General features: G+C 34.0%; 2 protein-coding genes and 1 long non-coding RNA gene across 7 annotated transcripts; 2 read left to right on the top strand and 1 right to left on the bottom strand.

The window, feature by feature from the left end:
• Positions 1–10,048: 10,048 nt before the first annotated feature.
• Positions 10,049–14,020, bottom strand: LOC111388921 (pre-rRNA-processing protein TSR2 homolog). 5 transcript variants are annotated; one of them, XM_023013906.1, is made up of 5 exons: positions 13,628–14,020; positions 10,915–11,006; positions 10,714–10,824; positions 10,415–10,568; positions 10,049–10,266 (listed from the first exon to the last, which is right to left on the bottom strand). In XM_023013906.1, the coding sequence occupies exons 1-4, from the start codon at positions 14,013–14,015 to the stop codon at positions 10,545–10,547; spliced, it is 615 nt and encodes a 204-aa protein (XP_022869674.1). In that variant the 5' UTR covers positions 14,016–14,020; the 3' UTR covers positions 10,049–10,266; positions 10,415–10,544. The 5 variants fall into 5 exon arrangements, with proteins under 5 accessions (XP_022869674.1, XP_022869731.1, XP_022869551.1 ...); XM_023013963.1 differs by having other exon boundaries at positions 10,049–10,223; XM_023013783.1 differs by having other exon boundaries at positions 10,415–10,554.
• A 1,533-nt stretch (positions 14,021–15,553) lies between these two features.
• Positions 15,554–16,879, top strand: LOC111388785 (late embryogenesis abundant protein D-34-like). Its single transcript, XM_023013623.1, has 3 exons — positions 15,554–16,070; positions 16,151–16,438; positions 16,521–16,879. The coding sequence occupies exons 1-3, from the start codon at positions 15,744–15,746 to the stop codon at positions 16,695–16,697; spliced, it is 792 nt and encodes a 263-aa protein (XP_022869391.1). The 5' UTR covers positions 15,554–15,743; the 3' UTR covers positions 16,698–16,879.
• A 3,133-nt stretch (positions 16,880–20,012) lies between these two features.
• Positions 20,013–21,042, top strand: LOC111388866. Its single transcript, XR_002701647.1, has 2 exons — positions 20,013–20,215; positions 20,371–21,042. It is a non-coding gene; the product is annotated as an uncharacterized LOC111388866 (long non-coding RNA).
• Positions 21,043–22,443: the final 1,401 nt, after the last annotated feature.

Genomic DNA, 22,443 nt, shown 5'->3' with positions numbered 1-22,443 from the left:
TCACATCAATATATACATCATTTTCCCTTATTTTTAAGTGTGCGCTTCTTGCCAACTTGTGTTACACCTTTATTTATAACACTACGACAATGTGAGTCAAGATAAATTAATAATCTTTATTTATACCTTCGTAAGGAAAGATAATTTAATAACCCTTTTTATGCCTTCATGACGAGGTAAGTCGAGAGAAATTAGAGCTTCTAGTTCTTGTAGAAAAGCTTTATGAGAGAGTTAACTTAGATAGATTTCCTCTAAAAACTCTTCTTACGACAAAAAATTTGAGAAAAATTATACAAATATGTTCAAAAATACCCTCTTAATTTTCTTTATCGCTTTAAAGAGATTCTTCATATTTTCGATCCAAATCAGTATTCATGCGCAATACCTTTATCTCCATTTTTGTCATTATTTCCTGCGTCTGCTCGACGTTTTTTACAATTTTTAGCAAGTTGTTGAACGTAAATTCATGCAGTCCTCCACTCACATACTCTTATCTCCATCATTGTCCAGTGCCATTTGCACGTATGTGCTGTATATCATATGTTGTGTGGATAAAACTTCAACGTTCGAAAAAATATCTTTAAAATGGTACGAAATCTTTATCGTGGGTATTCATGGCCAAAATATCTAACAAATTCATGCTCGGCGCAGAGACCAAACCCAATATACAAGGAAGGGGAAGGCCATGTTAGCCTCTTTCAGTGAGGCTCATAATTAAGAACGTCACGTGGCAGTCAACTAACAAGTTCAATCAAGTTCACACCCCCACATCATTATCCTATTTGACCTAGTCGATGTCATAATGAAAGTAGTTGAAGTGATGCACCACCTCTGTTGATGTGCTATGTAGAGGTCGACATTCCATGGCCTAGGCGAGTTGTCATAACCTACAGTAGAAGTAATCCAAGTCAATTAGCCTTTTTATTGGAAAAAAAGGCATCTATCACTTTGTCTTCCGAGATTTGTACTAGATCTTCATATGATTGATTGATTGATGTGACATTTCTACAGTAGACGTCTCACGATCAACTTGTCAGTTTACTTTCCAAATGTCAAATTTAGGCTACAGGGCAGCTACTTTCACAAACATTAAATAAAGCTGCTATAGGTACATTGTGGGTTACACTCTTCCATGTGGCATGATTTATATTATTAATTTTCCTTTCACTTTTTCCATCAATGCACTGATTTCTCCTACATAGGGAAGATAGTGTTGGAAAAATGATTATGAAATGGGTCAATTTTGAGCCCAAATTTCAATATGACCCACCTTTTAATTAATACGGGACCTAGTATATTCACGTTCTACTCCGCGAGATGATTAACGTGATATATTTATTTGTTGAAAACCATTTAGAATTGAATGAAATATTAAGTATTAAAATAACCTACATAAAACTAAATATTATGGAAGAATTTGATTTTTCGAACACTTATCCCACATAGGAAAGTTAGAAAACTTTGGTGTGATTTATAAGGTGGAAGTTTGGGAATTGGGTTTGGGCCCCAAGGGGTACCAATAGTTTTTGGAAGGGGGAAGACCTATATCCTATTGGATTCGGTCATAAACCCACACGAGCGCGCCATCGCCGCCGCCGTCCGTCCGACCGGCCGGCTCGGCACGACAGGAGCACGTGCTCGTGCCAATGTCTGAGATCGAGTCCGATTTGTGTTTGGATGCGGGTAGATCTTTGCACTACATTAACTTTTTGAATAAAATTTATTTAAATTTTTGGGCCAAATTGTAAATAATCAAATTCTTGGGTATATTATGAAATTCAAATTTTTTGGCTTATTCCGAGTGATTTTTTGGTCTGGATTGACTGTTTAACAGTCGTCTATTAACCGATCAAACAATCGACTGTTAACCGACTTAACAGACGCGACTTTAGAACATGTCTGTTTCGAGTTTTTGAGGTTTGTCTGAAAGGTGACGACTGTTCGAATGACCACGAATAAGTCTATAAATAGTTTGCCTCTCTGTCAGAAAATTTACACCATTTTTATTGCAAACTTTCTGTGCTTTGAATCTTATTCTCCTCTCTCTCGTTCTGATATTGTTTCGAAGTCAAATACACTTCGTTGAATTCGTTGGAACTCATGCAGATTGCAGTGCTACTTCCGTAGGAGACGAAAATTCGTTCTTTTCTGGAAAACGATTGTTGGACGCCTTTAGCACCATTGAAGGCAGCATATTCGTTTTAAGGAAACATCGTGAAGTCGATGGGCTCGAATTACATTTGGATCCTGTTGATCATTTCTTACATTCAGGTGATTCTGTCGGATTATTTTCGAAGGAGCAACTTCAAACTCTAGAAACAACAATCTTAAAACGAATTTCGCTATTATTCTGTTTTTGTTTCTACTCTTTCTTACAGTTGATCTTCTGATTGTGTTACAGAAATGGCAACTTCTGGTATCACACTCCCGAATACGACTGGGGAAAAATCAGAAAAATATAATGGGTCAGATTTCAAGCATTGGCAATAAAAAATCCTTTTTTGTCTGACAAAATTAAATCTGGCTAAATTTCTCAAAGAAGATGCGCTTTCATATACCGAGCGAGACAGTGATGCTGAAAAATTGGCTGCGGTTGATGCATGGAAGCATTCTGATTTTCTGTGCAGAAATTATGTACTCAATGGATTGAACAACACATTATATAATGTGTACTGCAATGTGAAGTCTGCAAAAGAACTATGGGAATCTTTAGACACCAAGTATAAAATCGAAAATGCCGGCAATAAGAAATTTATTGTCGATCGATTTTTGGACTATAAAATGGTTGACAGCAAGACTGTCATGTCTCAAGTTCAAGAACTTAAATCATACTTAGCGACATCCATGCCGGAAGAATAAAACTAAGTGAATCATTTCAAGTCGCTGCACTGATTGAAAAATTACCGCCTTCATGGAAGGATTTCAAGAATTACCTAAAGCACAAGCGGAAGGAAATGAAACTTGAAGATATGATTGTCCGATTGAAAATAGAAGAAGACAATCGCAAAACTGAAAAAATGAATGGTGCATCTCATTCAATGGAATCAAAAGCCAACATTGTAGAAGGAGATTTCAAGACTAGCAAAAAGAGGAAGTACAATGATGAAAGACAAATTGGTTCTTTAAAAACTGCTAAAAAGTTTAAAGGGAACTGTTACAATTATGGCAAGGCAAGACATCGATCCAAGGATTGTCGAAAGCCAAAGAATGGAAGGGAAAAATCCACCAGGCCAATCTAACAGAACATGAGAACCTCACTGATAAGGTACAAGACATGAACCTTTCTACGGTCGTCTCTGAATGCAACTTAGCTGGAAACACTAAAGAGTGGTAGGTGGATACTGGAGTTACTCGTCACATATGCTCAAACCGCGGGATGTTCTCTACCTACAAATTGATGGATCATGATGAACATCTCCACATGGAAAACTCGTCATCTTCCAAGGTAGAAGTACATAGGAAGATAGTGCTGAAAATAACAAGTGGAAAAGAGCTCACTTTGAATGACGTTCTTCATATGCCCGATATTAGGAAAAACTTGGTATTTGGTTCTCTACTAAGTAAGAACGGGTTTAAGCTCGTATTTGTCTCAGACAAATTTGTACTCTCAAAGAATGAAATGTTTGCAGGAAAGGGCTACCTGAATAAGTGGCTCTTTAAGTTGAATGTAATGATTGTTGTACCTCCAATTATGAATAAGAATACATCTTCTTCTTATTTGCTTGAGTCATTTAACATTTGGTATGAACGATTACGACATACAAATTATAACACTTTGTGCGTAGACTAATCAAATTAGATTTATTACCAAAGTGTGATTTAAATCCTAATCACAAATTCGATATATGTGTAGAAGCCAAAATGTCACGTTTACCCTTTCATTTTGTTGAAAGAAGTACCGAACCCCTAGATTTAATCCACACTGACATATGTGATTTAAAATTTGTTCAAATTAGGGAAGGTAATAAGTACTTTATCATTGTTATCGATGATTGTACTCGATATTTCTATGTGTATTTGCTCAAAAGCAAAGACGAAGCAATTGAAGTGTTTATACACTACAAGTTAGAAGTTGAAAATCAACTTAGTAAAAAGATTAAGGCTATAAGAAGTGATAGAGGTGGTGAATATGATTCACCATTTGAGAAATTCTGTTCGGAACATGGAATTATTCATCAAACTACCGTGCTTTATTCTCCTTAATCTAATGATATTGCTGAACGCAAGAATCGAATATTGAAGGAGATGATGAATGCTATGTTGATAAGTTCTGAATTACCGCAGAACTTGTGGGAGGAAGTCTTGCTTTCTGCCAACTATATTCTTAACAAACTACCACATCGAAAAACGCATAAGATACCTTATGAAGTATGGAAAGGTCACAAACCTAATTATAAATACTTGAAGGTATGAGGATGTTTAGTTAAGGTAGTAGTTCCTAAACCTAAAAGGGTTAAGATAGGACTTAAAACCATTGACTGTGTGTTCATTGGTTATGCCAAACATAGTAATGCGTACAGATTTATGGTATATAAGTCTGAAATACCCGATATGCATGTTAATACGATTATTGAATCAAGGGATGCTACATTTTTCGAAAATGTTTTTCCTTATAACATGTAAGGTGAATCAAATTCATAAAAGAGATCTCGTGAAAATAAAGAGACTGTAGATCAAGAATCTATAAATGAACAACCTAGACGAAGTAAGAGGGCTACGACGTCAACCTTCTTTGGGCCTGACTTTCTAACATATTTGTTAGAAAATGAATCTCAAAGTTTTAAAGAGGCTATGTCATCAATCGAAGCTTTATATTGGAAAGAAGCTGTTCATAGTGAAAATTGAATCTATATTACAAAATCATACTTGAGAAATAGTAGACCTCTCTCCCAGTAATAAGCTTTTGGATGTAAATGGATTTTCAAAAGGAAAATGAAAGCAGATGGATCAATTGACAAATATAAAGAAAGATTTGTCGATAAAGGCTACAAGAAAAAAGAAGGTCTTGATTATTTCGATACCTATTCTCCTGTGACAAGAATCACTTTCATATGTATGCTTATTACAATAACAGCATTGAATGATTTGGATATACATCAAATGGATGTTAAAACAGATTTTTTGTATGGGGAATTAGATGAAGAAATTTATATGGAGCAACTTGAAGGATTTGTGGCCTCAGGACAATAAAAGAAACTGTGTCAACTTGTTAAATCACTATATGGATTAAAGCAGGCTCCTAAGAAATGATATGAAAAATTTGACACAATTATAATGTCAAATGGTTTCAAAATTAACGAGTGCGACAAATGTGTTTATGTCAAGAACACTCCAAATGGGTATGTCATGGTATGTATGTAGATGACATGTTGATTATGAGTAACAATGACACCATAATTCAAACTAAAAAAATGATGCTAACAAGTAAATTTAAAATGAAGGATTTAAGTGTGGCCAATGTTATATTAGGAATTAAAATCTCTAAAACGTTTGATGGTCTCGTATTGTCTCAATCACATTATATTGAGAAGATTCTTGATAAATTCAAGAAATGTGATATTATTCCTATGAAAACACATATGGATGTTAATATGCACCTTGTTTTCAATACTGGTGATAGTAAGTTTCAATTGGAATACTCTCGTATTATTGGCAGTTTAATGTATGTCATGAATTGCACTCGACCTGATATTGCCTATTCAATTAGTAGGCTAAGTCGATATATGAGTAATCCAAGCATTGATCATTGGAAGGTTATTGTTAGAGTTTTAGGGTATTTAAAACATACCCAAAATTTTGGATTGCACTATTCTAGATATCCAGCAGTACTTGAAGGATACTATGATGCAAATTGAATATCAGATATTAAAGACTCCAAATCAACAAGTAAATATGTCTTTATACTTGGAAGTGCTGCAGTATGGTGTAAATCTTCAAAACAGACATGTATAGCTAGATCAACAATGGAATCTAAATTCATTGCATTAGACAAAGCCGGAGAAGAAGCCGAATAGCTACGAAACTTTCTAGAAGATATTCCATATTGGACAAAACTTGTGCCTGTTATATGTATCCATTGCGATAGTCAATCAGCAATTGGTAGGGCACAAAATGCAATGTATAATGGTAAATCTCGACATATACGTCGTAGACACAATACTGTTAGACAATTGCTCTCTACTGGCATTATCTCTATAGAGTATGTGAAATCAAAAGAGACTATTGCGGATCCGTTAACTAAAAGTTTAACAAGAGAGCAAGTCGAAAGTTCATCGAAGGGGATGGAATTAAAACTAATAAAATAATCAAAAGTTCCCATGGTGGCAACCCAACCTAGTTGACTGGAGATCCCAAGATTTAGGTTCAATGAGACAACTGAACTGTGAAAAACTTAGTATGCACTAGGAAGATTTTACTCCTACCCATTCCTATGATGAGCCAGTGCCTAGCTGCTGCAAAATAGGTTAAGTTACGCTTTTAATGATTTCTATATCTTGATTCGTTCAAGTGGAGTATAGCAGAATACTCTTTATGAAAATCACCTATATGAGTGAGAAGGGGCCGCTTCTAAGAGAATTAGGTGAAGATGAATTCTCTAAAAATCACTTATAAACCAAGAGGTGTCCAAGGCCAAAATGGACACAAACGTGAGAACCAACTATGTTTGAAGAGAACTGTGTGACTTCTATTGTTTAGATTTCCATGAATGGTTGACTGTTCAAAACAACTTGCTACTGATTGGCTAAGGAAATCTGATAGATTTTACTAGGAAAAGTTCAAAGTCATTGACTACTTATCCTGATATAGTTTTCTTCAATTTTTACTTTGAAAAACATATCAGATGTTATTGTTTGGAAAATGCCAACATATTTCATTCATGTGGGAGATTGTTGGAAAAATGTTTATGAAATGGGTCAACTTTAAGCTCAAATTTCAGTAGGATCCACCTTTTAATTAATACGGGACCTAGCATATTCACGTTCTACTCCGCGAGATGATTAAAGTGATATATTTATTGGTCGAAAATCATTTAGAATTGAATGAAATATTAAGTGTTAAAGTAACACACATAAAACTAAGTATTATGGAAGAATTTGATTTTCTGAATACTATAACCACATAGGAAAGTTAGGAAACTTCGGTGTGGTTTATGAGGTGGAAGTTTATGAATTGGGTTTGGGCTCCAAGGGATACCAATAGTCTTTGGAAGGGGGAAGACCTATATCCTATTGGGTTTGGTCATCAACCCACACGCGCGCGTCGTCGCCGCCGCCGCCGCCTTTCGTCCTGCCAGCTGGCTCAACACGACACGAGCACGTGCCCGTGTTCGAGACCGAGTCCGGTCCGGTCCGGTTCATATTTGGATGCGGGTGGACCTTTGCAATACATTAATTTTTTGGATAAAATTTATTTAAATTTTTGGGCCAAATTGTAAATAATCAAATTCATTGCAAACTTTCTGTGCTTTGAATCTTATTCTCATGTCTCTCATTCTGATATTGTTTCGAAGTCAAATACATTTCGTTGAGTTCGTTGGAACTCCTGCAAATTGCAGTGCTGCTTCCGTAGGAGACGAAAATTCGTTCTATCCTGAGAAACGATTGTTGGACGCCTTTAGTATTATTGAAGGCAGCAAATTCGTTTTAAGGAAATATCGTGAAGTCGGTGGGCTCGAATTACATTTTGGATCCTGTTGATCATTTCTTACATTCAGGTGATTCTGTCGGATTGTTTTCGAAGGAGTAACTTCAAACTCTAGAAACACCAGATAGCATTATTCAACATTAAATGCACCAACATATAATTGACGGAGTGACACCTAAGAGAAGACTGTTCCACCATTAGGATGAGACCACATATCTTTTCATTCTATGATAATCATTTCACATTTTTTACTATAAAAGCTCACACTTAGGCCTTGTTTGAGCCCCATGTTTTAGATGTAAAAGATTTTGTAATAGTGATTTTTTGGTGAATGTGTGATTAAAAAGTTGAGAAAAATGTTGAGTTTACGTGTAAAATTAATATATTAGGAGAATACGTAATTGAAAATGAGTTTGAGAAAAAAATAAGTTTTTGAGAATGGGACTCAAATAAGGGCTTAAGTGTCATTGAAGATAATGCAATTTTATCGCAATCGTAACATTTCTATCTATTTCTCTCATTTTATTCTCTATATACCCTTGGAGTCCAAACTCTGTTGTGGCTCGCATTTTCATCACGTCCCACACCCAAATACATTTATACTAGTGATTGATTTGAACGTTGAAGTGCACCCAACCGGTTTTGTCCCAGTCTACGGGCAAAAGGCTACGTGGATGCAAGTGCAATCGAGATCTATTGACCACGTTATTTGTGCAGAATTCGAGGTCATGAGGCCGTATTGCATAATTGAACCTATATTTCGTGTAAATTGAGGCATAAAAACTTGCAAGACACCTTTTATACCTATCATTTTATAAAAATGGATTTTTTGCGTTAGCGATAGAGCTTATCTACCACATTGTTCTACGACCCAAATTCTAAAATTTCAAGATTTAGTCCGTGCAATTATTATCCTTGCAACTAACTATAACATCATGGAAAAATTAGGCAAAATTGTGTATTTAACTTTTGATTTTGAGAAATCAGGAGAATTTTGAAAATTGATAAATCAGGCCGCACGGTGACATAATTAATTTAAAAAATTAAATTTTTCTTTGCCAAAAATCATTTTAATTGATACGTCTGTAAATTATGATAAATTATACATATTTGTTGCTTTTGATATCACAATTTTTTATAATAACACCATATTTTAACTGCATTGAAGATCATTAATCTTTACCTATTATCATACTTTTGTCCTTGATTTTGTCATTGCATTTTTGTCCTCGCCATTCAATTAATTTAACATATCATGCCACTGATGATCGTTTCCATCCAAAAATTATGATAAGGTTGAGTAAAAAGACTTATTGGTAATATCATAATTTTAAATAAGCAAAATAATACTAATAAATATAAAAGTGCTACCAAATATTTGTCATTTATTTAAAACATGCTAATAAAACTTTTGGAGATAATATTCACCAATAAGTGTAAGATGGATAATTAGAATGTGATACAAAAGGCTGGAGATACAAGTGTAACAAGAAATAAAACTGGAGGCCTTTAATTCAGATGTTGTTTGACAAATCTTTTTTATGAAAGTTTTAGCAAAGTTTGATAAAAAGATTGATGAATGTGATTGAAAAGTTAATAAAAATGTGAATCTGTGTGGTTAAAATTGAGTCGTTAATATAGTAGTTGCGGTGAAAAACCCTCTCTGTCATCATCCAACTTCTAGCTTGTTGGACTTGGCCTCTTGCTTAAAATCATTTCTCCTACTACAACTCTCTACAAGTGGAATTAGCCTTCTTTGCCTTATCTATATGACTTACAATAGCTTGACTTTAATATAGTTTGTGTGAAGGATGTAATGACTGTTTGTTAGGCTCAGTTTATTCTGCCAATTCATCACAATCAAAACCAATCGACTCAAGACAATGCCAAGCCTTTCCACTTACGGTTGGCAAGAGACCACACACTTAGGAGACCACAAAGATGGGTAATAACTCAATGACAATCACCACAAAGGTAAGAGTGAAAAGAGACAAAGACGGGCAAGAGAGGCAGAGAAGAAAACTCCAATTTTCTCACACAAAGGAGGTGAATGGTTCGGTCTCGGCAAAAGAATATGAGACCTGATATATTCACCTAATGAGGCCAAGATAGGTAAGTTACAATAGGGTAGCTAATGGGTCAAGTAAAGCCCAAACAATAGACAAATGGGCTGCCAAGTTAACATTTCTTATTTTGGCCATCCAAGTGAGTTGAGTCATGAACAACACTAAAATATTTATGTTACTTCAAATGGCCCAATTAACCTTTGGGTCAAATCGTCTTGATTGTGGTGCTAAAATTTCGTTCAGTCATTTGCTAAAGCGGACTGGGAATTAAACCGAATTAACATCACTGCCTAAGAAGGTCGTTTGACAACAAATTGTCCAACAGTTTGACAAGAACAAAACATCAAACATAGTTTCTTTATTTAGGACAAAGAGTTTTAGTACAGAATAAAAAAGAGCTCTTGAGCTTCATGACTGATAAAGAAAGGAGAAAGAAAAAGAAACAAATATATTTCCCTCCAAAAATTATACTCTTAAGAGTCAAGAATGGAAATCCCAGATTCTGCAGGTTCACTGCATAGATGAAAGAGTCCATTCGTCATGTCCTTGAAAAAACCTACACATATGTATAATTAAGAGAATGAAATAAAGTAAAAAAAAAATGGAGAATGAAAATAATTTTTCTCTAAACAATACAGCTTTTGAACGTGTTTAGTATACATGTCAAAGTACTGGACGAAACTAGATAGTAAAAAGGTAATGACCTTTTTTGTAATCTAAGTAGGTGAGTTTCAGTTGAAACCATCATCCGTGTTTCTTTGAGTACAGTTCATCTGATGTTTTGCAGGTAAGCATTGCAACTAGTGTGCCCCATATGCCTTCTGTCTTCTATTCTCACTTTTGCCTGAAGCCATTAGTCTAAAAGAGAATATGAAAAATGAACATGTCATCTCCTAAGCACGGTTTCGACACAAATTTAATAATTTATACTTATATCTTCAATTTGCCTGCTCAAGTACAAGTCGAGTTAATTTTTTCATCAAAGCCGGATAAGGGATTATACCGTAGTTTGCTGTCCACTGTTTCCAACTTTTTGATGATTTTCATTTAATTGAAAAGAAACAAGATTTCCATGCAAATGATCTTCGCCAATAATCATCAACTGTTCAGCAACCTTCTTATACATGAAGGGGAAAAATTATAATTAATAATAAGCAGACTCAACAAGGAGGAGCAAAGCATAAGCCATAAGAAAATAAAGGACCTCCTCAATGCTGCCATCCTCAATTTCTGTGTTGAAAGAAAGCAGCAATCTCTCATGCAGCAAATTCTCTAAATCTTCTACTCGAAGTAATTCTGCTAATAAAATAACATATATTAAATTTTGTTCTTGATTTTTCCATTTACTGAAAAAATAATATATATACTTAGACAACAAACTAATCTTGTTGTTCTCAATAAATTTAGGATCAGCTATATATGTGAGTCTCTTTTTGCCACTCTATTCCAGTATACGCACGCTTCAAGAGTAAATGATGCTGCTAGATAAATCATATGCATATCTTCTGTAAGTGTTATGCCCTAGATCCAATTGATTTAGGTTGTAAACGCTTTTAATATGTTTAATGCATTTGATTTTGGCGAGATTTATTATTTATTTAAATTAACTTTGTGATAAATAATATTAAATAATAGAATCCGAAAATCCAATTTTTAGGTAATCTGTTAATCACAGGGAGTTGTGATTATGAGATACAAATTGCATATAATTGGATCTTGAATAAACCATGGTCGTAAGTAATAACGAGATACGGATATCGTTAATATAGTTAGACCATCACGTGTGGCATTTCTTACTTGTGAAGTAAGTAGCTGATCTCACGAGCTAAAGTGTGTTGACACTTAAATGAACACGTGGATGTTTTGTTATAGAACAAAACATTGGAGACCCGCTAAGAGATTCCACATGGATAACTATCTGAGTGCCAGTGGTTAATCTCTAACGTTCGGTAGTGAAATTGGTCCTTTGACTTGAGATCGTCATGGTACCTTATATGAGGACAGTCATACTTTGGCGGTGTTGGATGTTGCTCTGAAAAGGGCCGTTAATACAACATCGTTCGAGTACGTCAAGAATCGTATGAAGGTTGTGATTGATCAATAAAGGATTCGTCACTCTTAGATAGTAGGAGATTATAATCTGCGTTTCATTCAATAAGTCGATAATGAAATTCTTGGCCAAGGTGTACTCATAAGTCGAAAAGGAGTTTTCGATTTATATTGACTTAATAGTGGAGTGAAAGATATGATCGATGATCGAGATTGACACAATTCCATATCTCGTAATTGATCGGATCATATTGACAAAGGGATAATAGTTTCACAGCAAACGAACGAATTTGGTTTTGTCATACCACGTGGCATTTCCCGTCACATGTATTGCCCTGACACATTGCTAGATGTCAATTAGGGACGGTGAGTGTGAATTGACGATAAATTAAAAGGGTGTTTTAATTTATCAATTTTGATTAGATCAAAATAATATTTCACGACGTTAGGCATTGTGGTCGGGAACCTAATGGGTCGCACACAAAAGAGAATTGGAAGATTGCAAATTACTAATTGGTTAATCTAACAATCGTTGGATAAATTAATTAATTGGATTTGTTATTTATATTCCCGAATTAATTAATTGGATTTGTTATTTATATTCCCGAATTAATTAATTGGATTAATTAATTCACGGACCGGATATAATTAATTGGATTAATTAAATATTGGACCGGATCGGGCCGGGTCTGTTTGGGTTTATATATATACATAGCTAGGGTTTGAGGTCCATAAGGTTTTTATTATTCTTGCTGATACAAGAGAAAAACCCTAGCAGTTGCAGTCTATTCTCTGTGTGGATTTCATTGGAGGCTAGACAATTGGACAGCCGTGGGAGGCAGATTCAAGCTGCTGGAAAGGAATAACGCGAAGGAGTTTGCAAATTAAAAAGAAAGGTACATTTCTTATCACAGTTTTTATCTAAATACAAAGCTGAATTCTGAATGAAAATTGAAATTTGTTAAATTCCGCTGTGCATGTTTAAGAAATTCCCAACATCTTCATAGTTCAAACATAAACATTTGAGGAATCACTAAAACTAAAATAAAAATGTAGAGGGTTCCTGGATATAATTACAATATGAATGAGGACCTGAACTACTATTATATACGTTTTGGCTCTAAAACCACTTTAGAAACTATAAAAAGAAAGACTAAGCTATGTTGTCAGGAACACCCTCCCTGACACTCTCAATGGAAGGGGGTAGGTGCACTTTTTAGGCTTTTTTTTTTTTATTCAAGCAGGTCTAGTAGAAGTCCCATCGCATGTTAGTGTATGTTAATAAACATGTCAAACTTTTATGGCAAAGAAGCTTTATTCTAAAAAGAATAAAACGAAAAAGGAAATATTATAGGTTGCACGGAAATGGAGAGCGAAATGTGACATGCATGATATGTAAAAACGTTATTCCTATGAAGTTAGAAACGCTAGAATCCTAGCGGTTTCAGTGCATCTGCTAGGAGATACACAGTGGATGTTTGGTACAGCTTAAAATTCAATTAAAATCAATTTTTTTGACAGTTATTTCATTATTTTAACCGTTATTTTTGAATTCTTCTCCTACAAGAAGGACTCATCTCTAACAGTCAAAAAATCAATTAACAAAATCTCTACTAAATAAACATATAAACTCATGAGAAAGTACATATTATTAATTTTCGGGTTGTTAAGAGCTGTACATTCTTACGGCCTCCTCACATGGGAGGGCCCCATGATTCATGTGAGGGGTTGTGTGTCTTGTTGAACGGCAAGCACAACTCTTAATTTTCTGCTATATGAATTACAAAGAGGATGCTCATACTTCTTCAAATAATATATAATCGAGAAAATCTGAAAAGTATCACGAAATCGGGGAAATGGAATTTTACCTTTAGATTGGAAGAGCCACGAGAGTACGTCATAGGCAAGTTGCTCTGATTTCTCCAATGAATCGCAGCCTCCCCACTCATTCTGGACAGCCATCTGAAGTGCAGTCCATTGAGACAATAACTTTGAAATTCTTTCTTGTAGTGGCGAAAAACGCCCTTGTTTTTCCAGACTACAAGAGGGTACTGGTTCGACTGCTCCGTTGAGAGATTCCATTAATGCAGTGCAATATGAGAATCTCTCACCTCTGTCTCTCTCGAAATCAAAGCAGAGAGAGAAGACTGTGTTGCAGAATGTGGATGTGAGTTTTGAGCAGAAGGGAGGGAGCGAAAATTTGGGATCACCAGAGAAAATAGGGTAAAGCATTCTGGCCATAAGAACAGTGACCATGTCCCTCTTGGCTTTATTACAATAGTTGAAAACAATAATTAGTTTTAAATTTTAATGAGACATTTAATGAAATTCATCATTTTTATTAACTTTATTATTTTATAGTTTATTCTTATTTTTTTTTTATTAAAATCTACTAAAAATTTGATTTTCTAGCAAAAACAAATAGGGGTTAAATCCCTTGCAGAGTTGTGGTTGTTGATAAAATTAAGTTCTTGTTTGGCCCCCATTATTTGCTATTTTAATTTTTGCAGTAGTGCTTTCTTAAAGAATACGTTGTTAATAAAGGAAGAATTTTTTTGAATTTTATTGGAAAATGTATGGTTGATAAAAAAAAAGGAAAATAAATTATAATTTTAATGAGACCAAACTTGGGCTAAATCATTAGGAAAACAAGTTGAATTCGTTGTTTCAACTAAGGGTCAGTGAATATTCAATCTCTCGTATCCTCATAGCCAGTGAAGAAAGTTCCTCATTGACAGTCAAACTCTTCAATACGTGCTAATCCAATATCGGTAGTAACTAACATTTGCCCTAGGGTCAAAACCTCAAGATTTCTTAATGAAGAGACTGTTGGAGTACATCCCGCGATTTGCTTCCCTCACAAAGTTTTAGGGACGGGGCGGTGGGGCCCTCAAGGTTGGGGTTCAACTTTTTTTTTTTTTTTTAAAGAGAGTTCCTCATTGAGAAACTTCATCTCACGGGCTCAACTTAAATGTCTTTATGTTTAAGATTTGCTAATTTAAGTTACTAAATTTTAACTATTATTACTTATTACACGATGGAGTATGCTACTGATAGTAGTGTGAGTGAATTTTTCGAAAAATATAACCTCTAATCGTATCCTAGAAAGTATCATAAAGATTTTAGATTCACTAAATGATGATCATAAAGAACCAATTGTGCCTTTCATGCTCATGGAAATTCTTTAACATGAGGCTCGTGTAGTTCTCCAATCAAATTATCGACAACATATTTCTTCAGATGCTTATGTTAGTCAATATTTGCTAAGCGATAGTATTTTCTCTCATTGAATTTTACTGATAAGGTTTTAACTAGACATTGTTTGATCACTATTTCCTTTCATAATTAAATGTACTCATTTTCTCTTCGTTTGGTAATTTTTTCATCAAATTTTTGTCAATTTTAACTAGTCTCATGTTGTGTTGTAAACGATTTTGTATCTCTATTTTCTAAATATATCTTATAAATATGAGATCTTGATTCTCAATAAGAGACTAACTTGTATACTTTTCTCTAGGTTTTATTACACAACAAGAGTTGCACAATAATATATATAGAATGAATGGTTAAATTAATTGTATTAAGCTAAGCTCTTATATTCTTCTGAGTCTATTTAAATAACATTTGTAACATATAATCGAATAACATAACCAAAACATAAAATTAACCAATCATCAAAAATCAGATCAAGAATTTTATCTCTAAAATACAACAATTGAATCGTGGCATCTATCATTGTTCAAGTGGGTGTCGCCTCACCTTTGTCTCCCAACACCCCATCAGAATACACTTAACCTCCAAATCTGCCATGCGTATCTCATTTCCAGCTGATGTAACTCTCCAAATGCCACGTGTCCTAAAAATTACCGCTGTGTCATCACCTCATTTATCAGTCACCTATACATATACACATTGTTTTGCATTTATTTCTCACGAATAATTCGAATAATCTGTCAACGAAAACGGGCTATCTAGCCTGCAAAAATGAGTCAAGAACAACCAAGAAGGCCTCAGGCGGCGGAGCAAGAACCTCTCAAATATGGAGACGTTTTTCAAGTTTCCGGCGAGCTAGCAAGCAAGCCAGTTGCGCCTGAAGATGCCACCATGATGCAGTCTGCTGAAACTACCGTATTCGGTCAGACCCAGAAGGGTGTTACGGCCGCCGTCATGCACTCTGCTGCCGCCTGTAATCAAAGGGCTGGTATTGTTGACCACCGCGATGTCACCGACATCGCCGGACAGGAAGGTGTCGCTGTTACAGAAACTGATCTTCCTGGAACTCGTATAATCACTGAATCAGTCGCCGGACAGGTAGTTACTAAAAAATTACTTGAACTTACTTTTGCCGAATGTGATTTTCAGAACGTGCTAATAGTTATCTGTAATAATAGGTTGTCGGACAATATGTTCAATCTACGCCACTAGTACAAATGGCAACATCAAGAGAAGTCCAGTCCGTAATAACCATAGGAGATGCCCTCGAAGCCTCAGCACAAACTGCGGGGGATAAACCGGTGGATCACGGCGATGCCGCCGCAATACAGGCGGCAGAATGTAGAGCAACGGGTTCTAACATCATAACTCCGGGAGGCATCGCGGCCACTGCCCAATCTGCCGCAGCTTACAATGATGGATTGATTGGGGATAAAGGCAAAATCAAACTCAAAGATGTTTTAACGGTATGTAATAAGAAATGAAGAAAGATAATGAAAAAAGGATGTTTAAAAGACGTTTTCTTAGACTATCTTGATGTGTGTGTAGGGAGCGAAGCAAAATCTGCCGGCGGATAAGGCTGCAACGAGGGAAGATGCAGAAGGGATTTTGAGTGCAGAGCTTCGGAATGATCCTAGTTTAACTGCGCATCCTGGTGGAGTTGCAGCGTCGGTGGCGGCGGCCGCCAGGGTCAACGAAAAGGGTTCTGCGCATTTAGGTAGCTAGTGCGGGCTTTTGAGGTCAGTGAGGGTCTTGTAGAAGATGGTGTGGTATGTTTGTACTTTTGTTTTTCAGTCTTGAAGTAAGTTTAGTTTGAGTATATAATGGCAAAAGTTTACTGTATGGACATAAATAAATTCATTATATTATGTTCTCTATGTTAATGAACTTGGATAAATAAGTTGATATTAGCCAGGTCAGTAAACTTCTACTGGGACTTCAATTGATTAGCAATTTTTCTATACACATGTTCCTAGAAATTCTTACTTCCATTGGACCATTCTTGGAAATTCTTGCTCCTATTGGATCATTTGTATCTATACATGGTCGGCCTGTGACCCTAGATTCTAAAGGCATCCTTGGGGTGATCTCGTAGTTCTTTCGGGGTAGAGATGATGGGATTAATCCATGGATTTTTGTAGTAGCGACGAGTGAAATGGGAGCAGTTTAAATCGTGAAAATGGGGTCCATTCTTGGAAATTCTTGCTCCCATTGGATCATTTGTATCTATATATGGTCGGTCTGTGACCCTATATTCTAAAGGCATCCTTGAGGTGATCTCGTAGTTCTTCCGGGATAGAGATGATGGGATCAGTCCATGGATTTTTGTAGTAGTGACGAGTGAAATGGGAGTAGCTTAAATCGTGAAAATGGGGTTGTGGGAGAACAATACAAGCGTCTTGTATAAGCAGAAGTGTCAAAATTCACCAGAGGTTGATGTGGCAGCATATTATTGATTTTTATTTTTATTTTTTGTCATTCTTTAACTGAATGCTGCCGTGTGCATTTTGTGAAAATTCTAACAGAGAATTTCTATACACATAGCACTTTTGATTGATTAGTGGGGGATAGAAGCCCGACTAAATAGATTTTTTTTTTCTCAACTCCGTGGTTTTTAGTGAAAATTATTATATTTATTTTTACGAAACATGGCCGAGAAAATCAAGCATTCGGGATTATAAATTGATTAATCAAAATTGCCACCAATAGCTCAGTTGATGCAATATATAAAGGTAGCAAGTTAGGTTGATGTTGAATCAGTTAATTTCTAAAGATGAGTTAGATTTTAATGCGTTTCTACTTCATTTAACAACTTAAAATAAAAGATTGATATAGCTTCAATGTATTTGTAATATGGACTTTTAAATTTTTACAACAACAATTTGAGTTTTCGTAATCTTTTTCGAATATTTATTAGTTGTTATTGAAATTATCAATGAAATCGATCAAGATGTTTAACCTGCGTAATTACTTTGTTTACTTACAAATCCCTTGATGTTTTTCCTTTCCTACCACCCCCTTTTTGGGAAATTAATTACTAGTTAACAGAGTCAAACCCCCTTTTGATAAAAATAAATATTGTGAGACAGGATTTGAACCCATGACCTCAATTTGAGCCTTGCAAGCTACCAAACTGTTCTACCCCGCGTTGAAGAGAATAAGTGAAAACTAATAGATAAACGAGAATTGAATATGCCCCTCTACCATATTTGTACAAATAGAATAATCCATTTATACAGAATGGTAAAGAGGCCCTCTATTATCATCGAACCCGCATCTTCTCCTTGACAAAGAGAAATTTTACCGTTCGACCATATCCGCAATTTTTGTTCTTAATACACAATATATCCACACATATATGATATATGTATTTTGGTCAATAAATATTAGACGAGGTTAAAAAATAATCATTTGGTTTACCTTATTACAATATATAAGAAAGTATCTCGAAACGGTGTACGAGGTTGAGAGTAACTGGATTAATTTATCTGAATAGTTAATATTTCTATAATCATTTGTATTATATTCACAGTATTTGCTCATTTTTTTCACTCAGATTTTAACTTTAACTTTCAATTAAATAGTATTAATGTTTTCTTATTATTCAACAGTTAAATACAATAACAATTAATATTGTTTAGACCTTTCTTATTGGATGATTTTATTTAAAATTAATTATATTGAAAAAATCATTCATAAGTGAAAGTTTACTGGGATATACATGAAAATGACCCAAATAGTATATAACCTTTTCCAAAATGACCTTTGACTTTTCTAGAAATTTGAAACTATCCAAAATATCCTTGGAAAAATTTAACAACCAACCCTTTATATAATAAAAAGTTTTTTTTTTTTAGTCCTTAAAAAATCTAACAAATAATTTTTCTAAAAATTCGAAAAAATTATTAATGAATAATTATAAAATGGAAAAGCCCAAATATAAGAGAGGACCATATAATATAAAAAAGGTTGTTAAAAATAAAAAAGAAATTAAATTTGAAAAAGAAATTGATAAGATAGGATATCAAGAACAATTATATGCATCACAAGAAATATTAAAATGTTTTAAAGAAAACTTATTAGAAAATTTCGCTAAAGGAATTGTAAGGTCAATAATCATAAAAGATATACAAGATATAATAGATAAATTGGAAAAAAGAAAGAAAAGTATCTCAAAATGTGAAATACCTTTTAGAACAGACATAGATATGATAACAGATATTGATATTATAAATTCCCAAACATCCTTTTTGTTCGCTCATAGTAGCACCCATAGAGTTGGTATCAGAGCCATAGAGATCATGGAAATCTTAAAAATAAATAATTATTATCAATGTATTGAAGAAAAAGGATGTTATATATTTTACAACCCTATCCCTAATAAACTAAAAATAATAACATTATATATAACTAGGAATTTACCTAGAGAAATAAAGGAACAAATATTACATAAATTAATTGTAGGATTTATTAAAGATAGACGTACATATGAAATAATTTGCGAAATATTTGAAAATGAGTTGTATCATAGAGAAATATATGAATCATCATAAAATATAATGGAAAAAACTAAAAATATTTTAGATAGGAAGTTAGAAAAAATAATGGAAAAAACTAAAAATATTTTAGATAGAAAGTTAGAAAGAATAAGATTAATAAATAATAAAATTTTAGATGAATTATTAATACCTGGAGAAATAACTAAAACTCAAGAAAAGCAAATATTAAAATTAAAACAAGAAAGGTATAAAGAAAAAGCAAGGTATTATGAAAAATTAAAAGAGATAACAAATCTTGAAGTAATAAAACAAAAATATGATAAAATGATAAAAGAATTTAAAAATGCTGAGTGTATAGTATTCTATTATTGTCAATCAAAAAATACATAAAATGTCAATCAGTGAACATATGGAAGAATTAAAACATCTAATAAGAACATTAATAAATGATGTACAAGAAATTAAGAATGAAATAAAAGAAGCTATAAATGATATAAATATATTGAAACTTGAAGTCAGGAAATTAAAAGAAAATGATCGAGGTTCATGCAAAAAAAATATTCCAACAACCTTTTCGTTGTAGGAGGTTGAGTTTTCAAAATAGCTGTTTTCCTTTCAGGATTCCAAGAATCATTTTTGCTTGTCTTGAATGATGGTGAGAGCTCTCTCAATTTAAATATCACTGTTCGTCCTGCAAATGAAACCCTGGAGAACATTGTAATTCCTGCACACAAAGTCGAGAAGGTATAGTTATATCGTTGTTTCATAGGTTATTCGTGTTAAATATGTGAAATGTCACGAAGGAAGTGCAATGTTTGGGGAAAATTTAGTTTCTTTTCTTTTCTCTTCCAATTCAGAATTATTTTTATGATCACTTTTGCTACCTCGTGCTGTACCAGGTAAATATAACGTCAAATATGCAGGGAATTTCCTCAATTTCAGTAAATGCTGGGAATGGGGTTTGCACAATACAGTTAGGGGCTTCATTACCACAAACTCATCATACCACATATTTGACACCAGTCAATGGGACATATATGCTCTTTGTGATAGTTTTGTTTATCGGAGGTACGTGGACCTGCTTCAAGTTGGTAAAAAGAAAACGACATCTTGATGGAGTTCCATATCAGGAACTTGAAATGGGGAATCAAGAATCCAGTTTTTCCTTAAATGTAGAGACAGCAGAAGGTTGGGATGAAAGTTGGGAGGATGAATGGGACGAAGAGAAGGCAGCGTAAGTCCCCCAGAAGAAAATCATTTTTCAAATCGACATGGGAACTGATGAAGATAATCGGTGAAGAAGAGAGATCTCCTTCAATCATTTTGAGGCTATAGGTAGAAACAGACAAGTAAATTAGTTATAAGCTAGACGAGAAAATCACAATTTCATGTTGTAGTGTAATACGTTCTTGTGCCGTTGTGCAAAACATGCTGCTTGGAATCTGAGTATCGGCTCAAGAAAAATTTTCCTTTCTAGTCTGGGAAATACATTCAAAACTATAGAATTTGACTGCAAATCAAAATTAAAATATATAATCTTTTGAATTCAATTGAAAAATAACATGGTTGGATATGTAATGGTTGTGGCCACAGCTGTAGCTGTAGACATAGGCCATGTTCCCTTCAAACTTGAGAAAAAAATATCAATGATGGAAGAAGTTAAAATCTTATTTGATTGTGTTGTCTGATCTTGTCTAGCATCGCAATATGTAGCATGATGAATGAAATGTTCAGAATTATAAATACTAATTCAATTTCATAGACAACAATTAATTTGAAGAAGAAAAAATATTTTTGAAGAAAAAACTGTACTCCCATCTTCTCTAACTCTTTCTGACGATGATAATATAATGAAAAATAGAGATAGCTCCCTATTCATAAGATAAATTAGGACAAAATTGAATTATACAAGGACTCAAATTCCATAATATAATTTTACAACTAATTCATAACTAATTCTTAAATTAAAATAATTAAACTCCACAACGTAACATAAAAATCTTACCTTTTGGCCAAACTCAAACTTGAAATCAGAAGAAATATATCGATTTTTGGGTTTAGAATGATGTGGGATGGAAGGAAAGAATATTAGTAATTAAGAAGGTGTAACTTAGGTCGACAACTATTTATTGGTGGTATAATAAAAGTTGGTATCTAAATACGGGATTCACATTGGGAAGTTATTTTCTACTATATGAATCATTGGGTCAAAATTCCTTTCATAACTTTTCAGAGCAAATTTGATGTATACAAATTAATAACTCTTCATTGTGTTTCTCCAACTTATTTGCTAAACTTTTCAATTGTGTCAATACATTTAATTTTGTCACCTTCGCCACATCATAATCTCGTCTCCATGGTGAATAAAAAGCTTCTCCACTTAGAAAGTGCAAGCCTCGGCAAGAGGCCTCTACGACAAGTTAAAACATACAATCTCAAAGTTTACTATTTCAAGGGGGGAAAAAAACTAATTGTTATGCTTTTACCCACGTGTAGGTGTTTGAAATTTACTTATATGCACAGAGAAATTTAAAATATTTTTCAATTCCCTTCAAAAACCGTCTTTGTATTTAGATAAAAATCATAATTAGAATTTCACCTTTAGCCAATTCTTCAAACTCCTTGAGAATTTGATCACGAACTCTGCTTTTCCTAGTGAATCTTGATCTACCATGATATTTTCACACCACAATTATCGAATTATCTAACCTCGAATGATAATCCACAATGGAGAAAAAGAATAAGAAATTGGGATTTCTCTTTCTAATGCTAACAAGATTATTATATTTTGTTATCATTTTTTGTTGGTACCATAATTGTTATTGTAACAAATATGAAAAACTCAAATCTGTTATGAAAAGAGAGAATAAAAGTCGATAGGTTTGTCTATGTTTTATTAAGAACCAAAACCCTATGTTTTTAGGGAGAATTAGGGATACAATGATAATAATTTCTAGGGCTACAGTGATACA

The sequence above is a fragment of the Olea europaea genome, chromosome 1 (genome assembly GCF_002742605.1).
Source record: "Olea europaea var. sylvestris chromosome 1, O_europaea_v1, whole genome shotgun sequence".
Taxonomy (NCBI): Eukaryota; Viridiplantae; Streptophyta; class Magnoliopsida; order Lamiales; family Oleaceae; genus Olea; species Olea europaea.
The sequence above is the reverse complement of the archived record's forward strand: the minus strand, read 5'-3'. Positions and strand labels throughout refer to the sequence as shown.

Bases quoted from the DNA above. Each gene is read 5' to 3' on its own strand.
- LOC111388921 (XM_023013783.1), bottom strand. From the start codon at position 14,015: ATGGTCACTGTTCTTATGGCCAGAATGCTTTACCCTATTTTCTCTGGT. The intron at 11,007-13,627 runs GTAAAATTCCAT...TTTTATTAGCAG, and splicing joins GTGGCTCTTCCAATCTAAAG to AATTACTTCGAGTAGAAGAT. The intron at 10,555-10,713 runs GTATAATCCCTT...TAATGGCTTCAG, and splicing joins ACAGTGGACAGCAAACTACG to GCAAAAGTGAGAATAGAAGA.
- LOC111388785 (XM_023013623.1), top strand. From the start codon at position 15,744: ATGAGTCAAGAACAACCAAGAAGGCCTCAGGCGGCGGAGCAAGAACCT. The intron at 16,071-16,150 runs GTAGTTACTAAA...CTGTAATAATAG, and splicing joins CTGAATCAGTCGCCGGACAG to GTTGTCGGACAATATGTTCA. The intron at 16,439-16,520 runs GTATGTAATAAG...ATGTGTGTGTAG, and splicing joins AACTCAAAGATGTTTTAACG to GGAGCGAAGCAAAATCTGCC.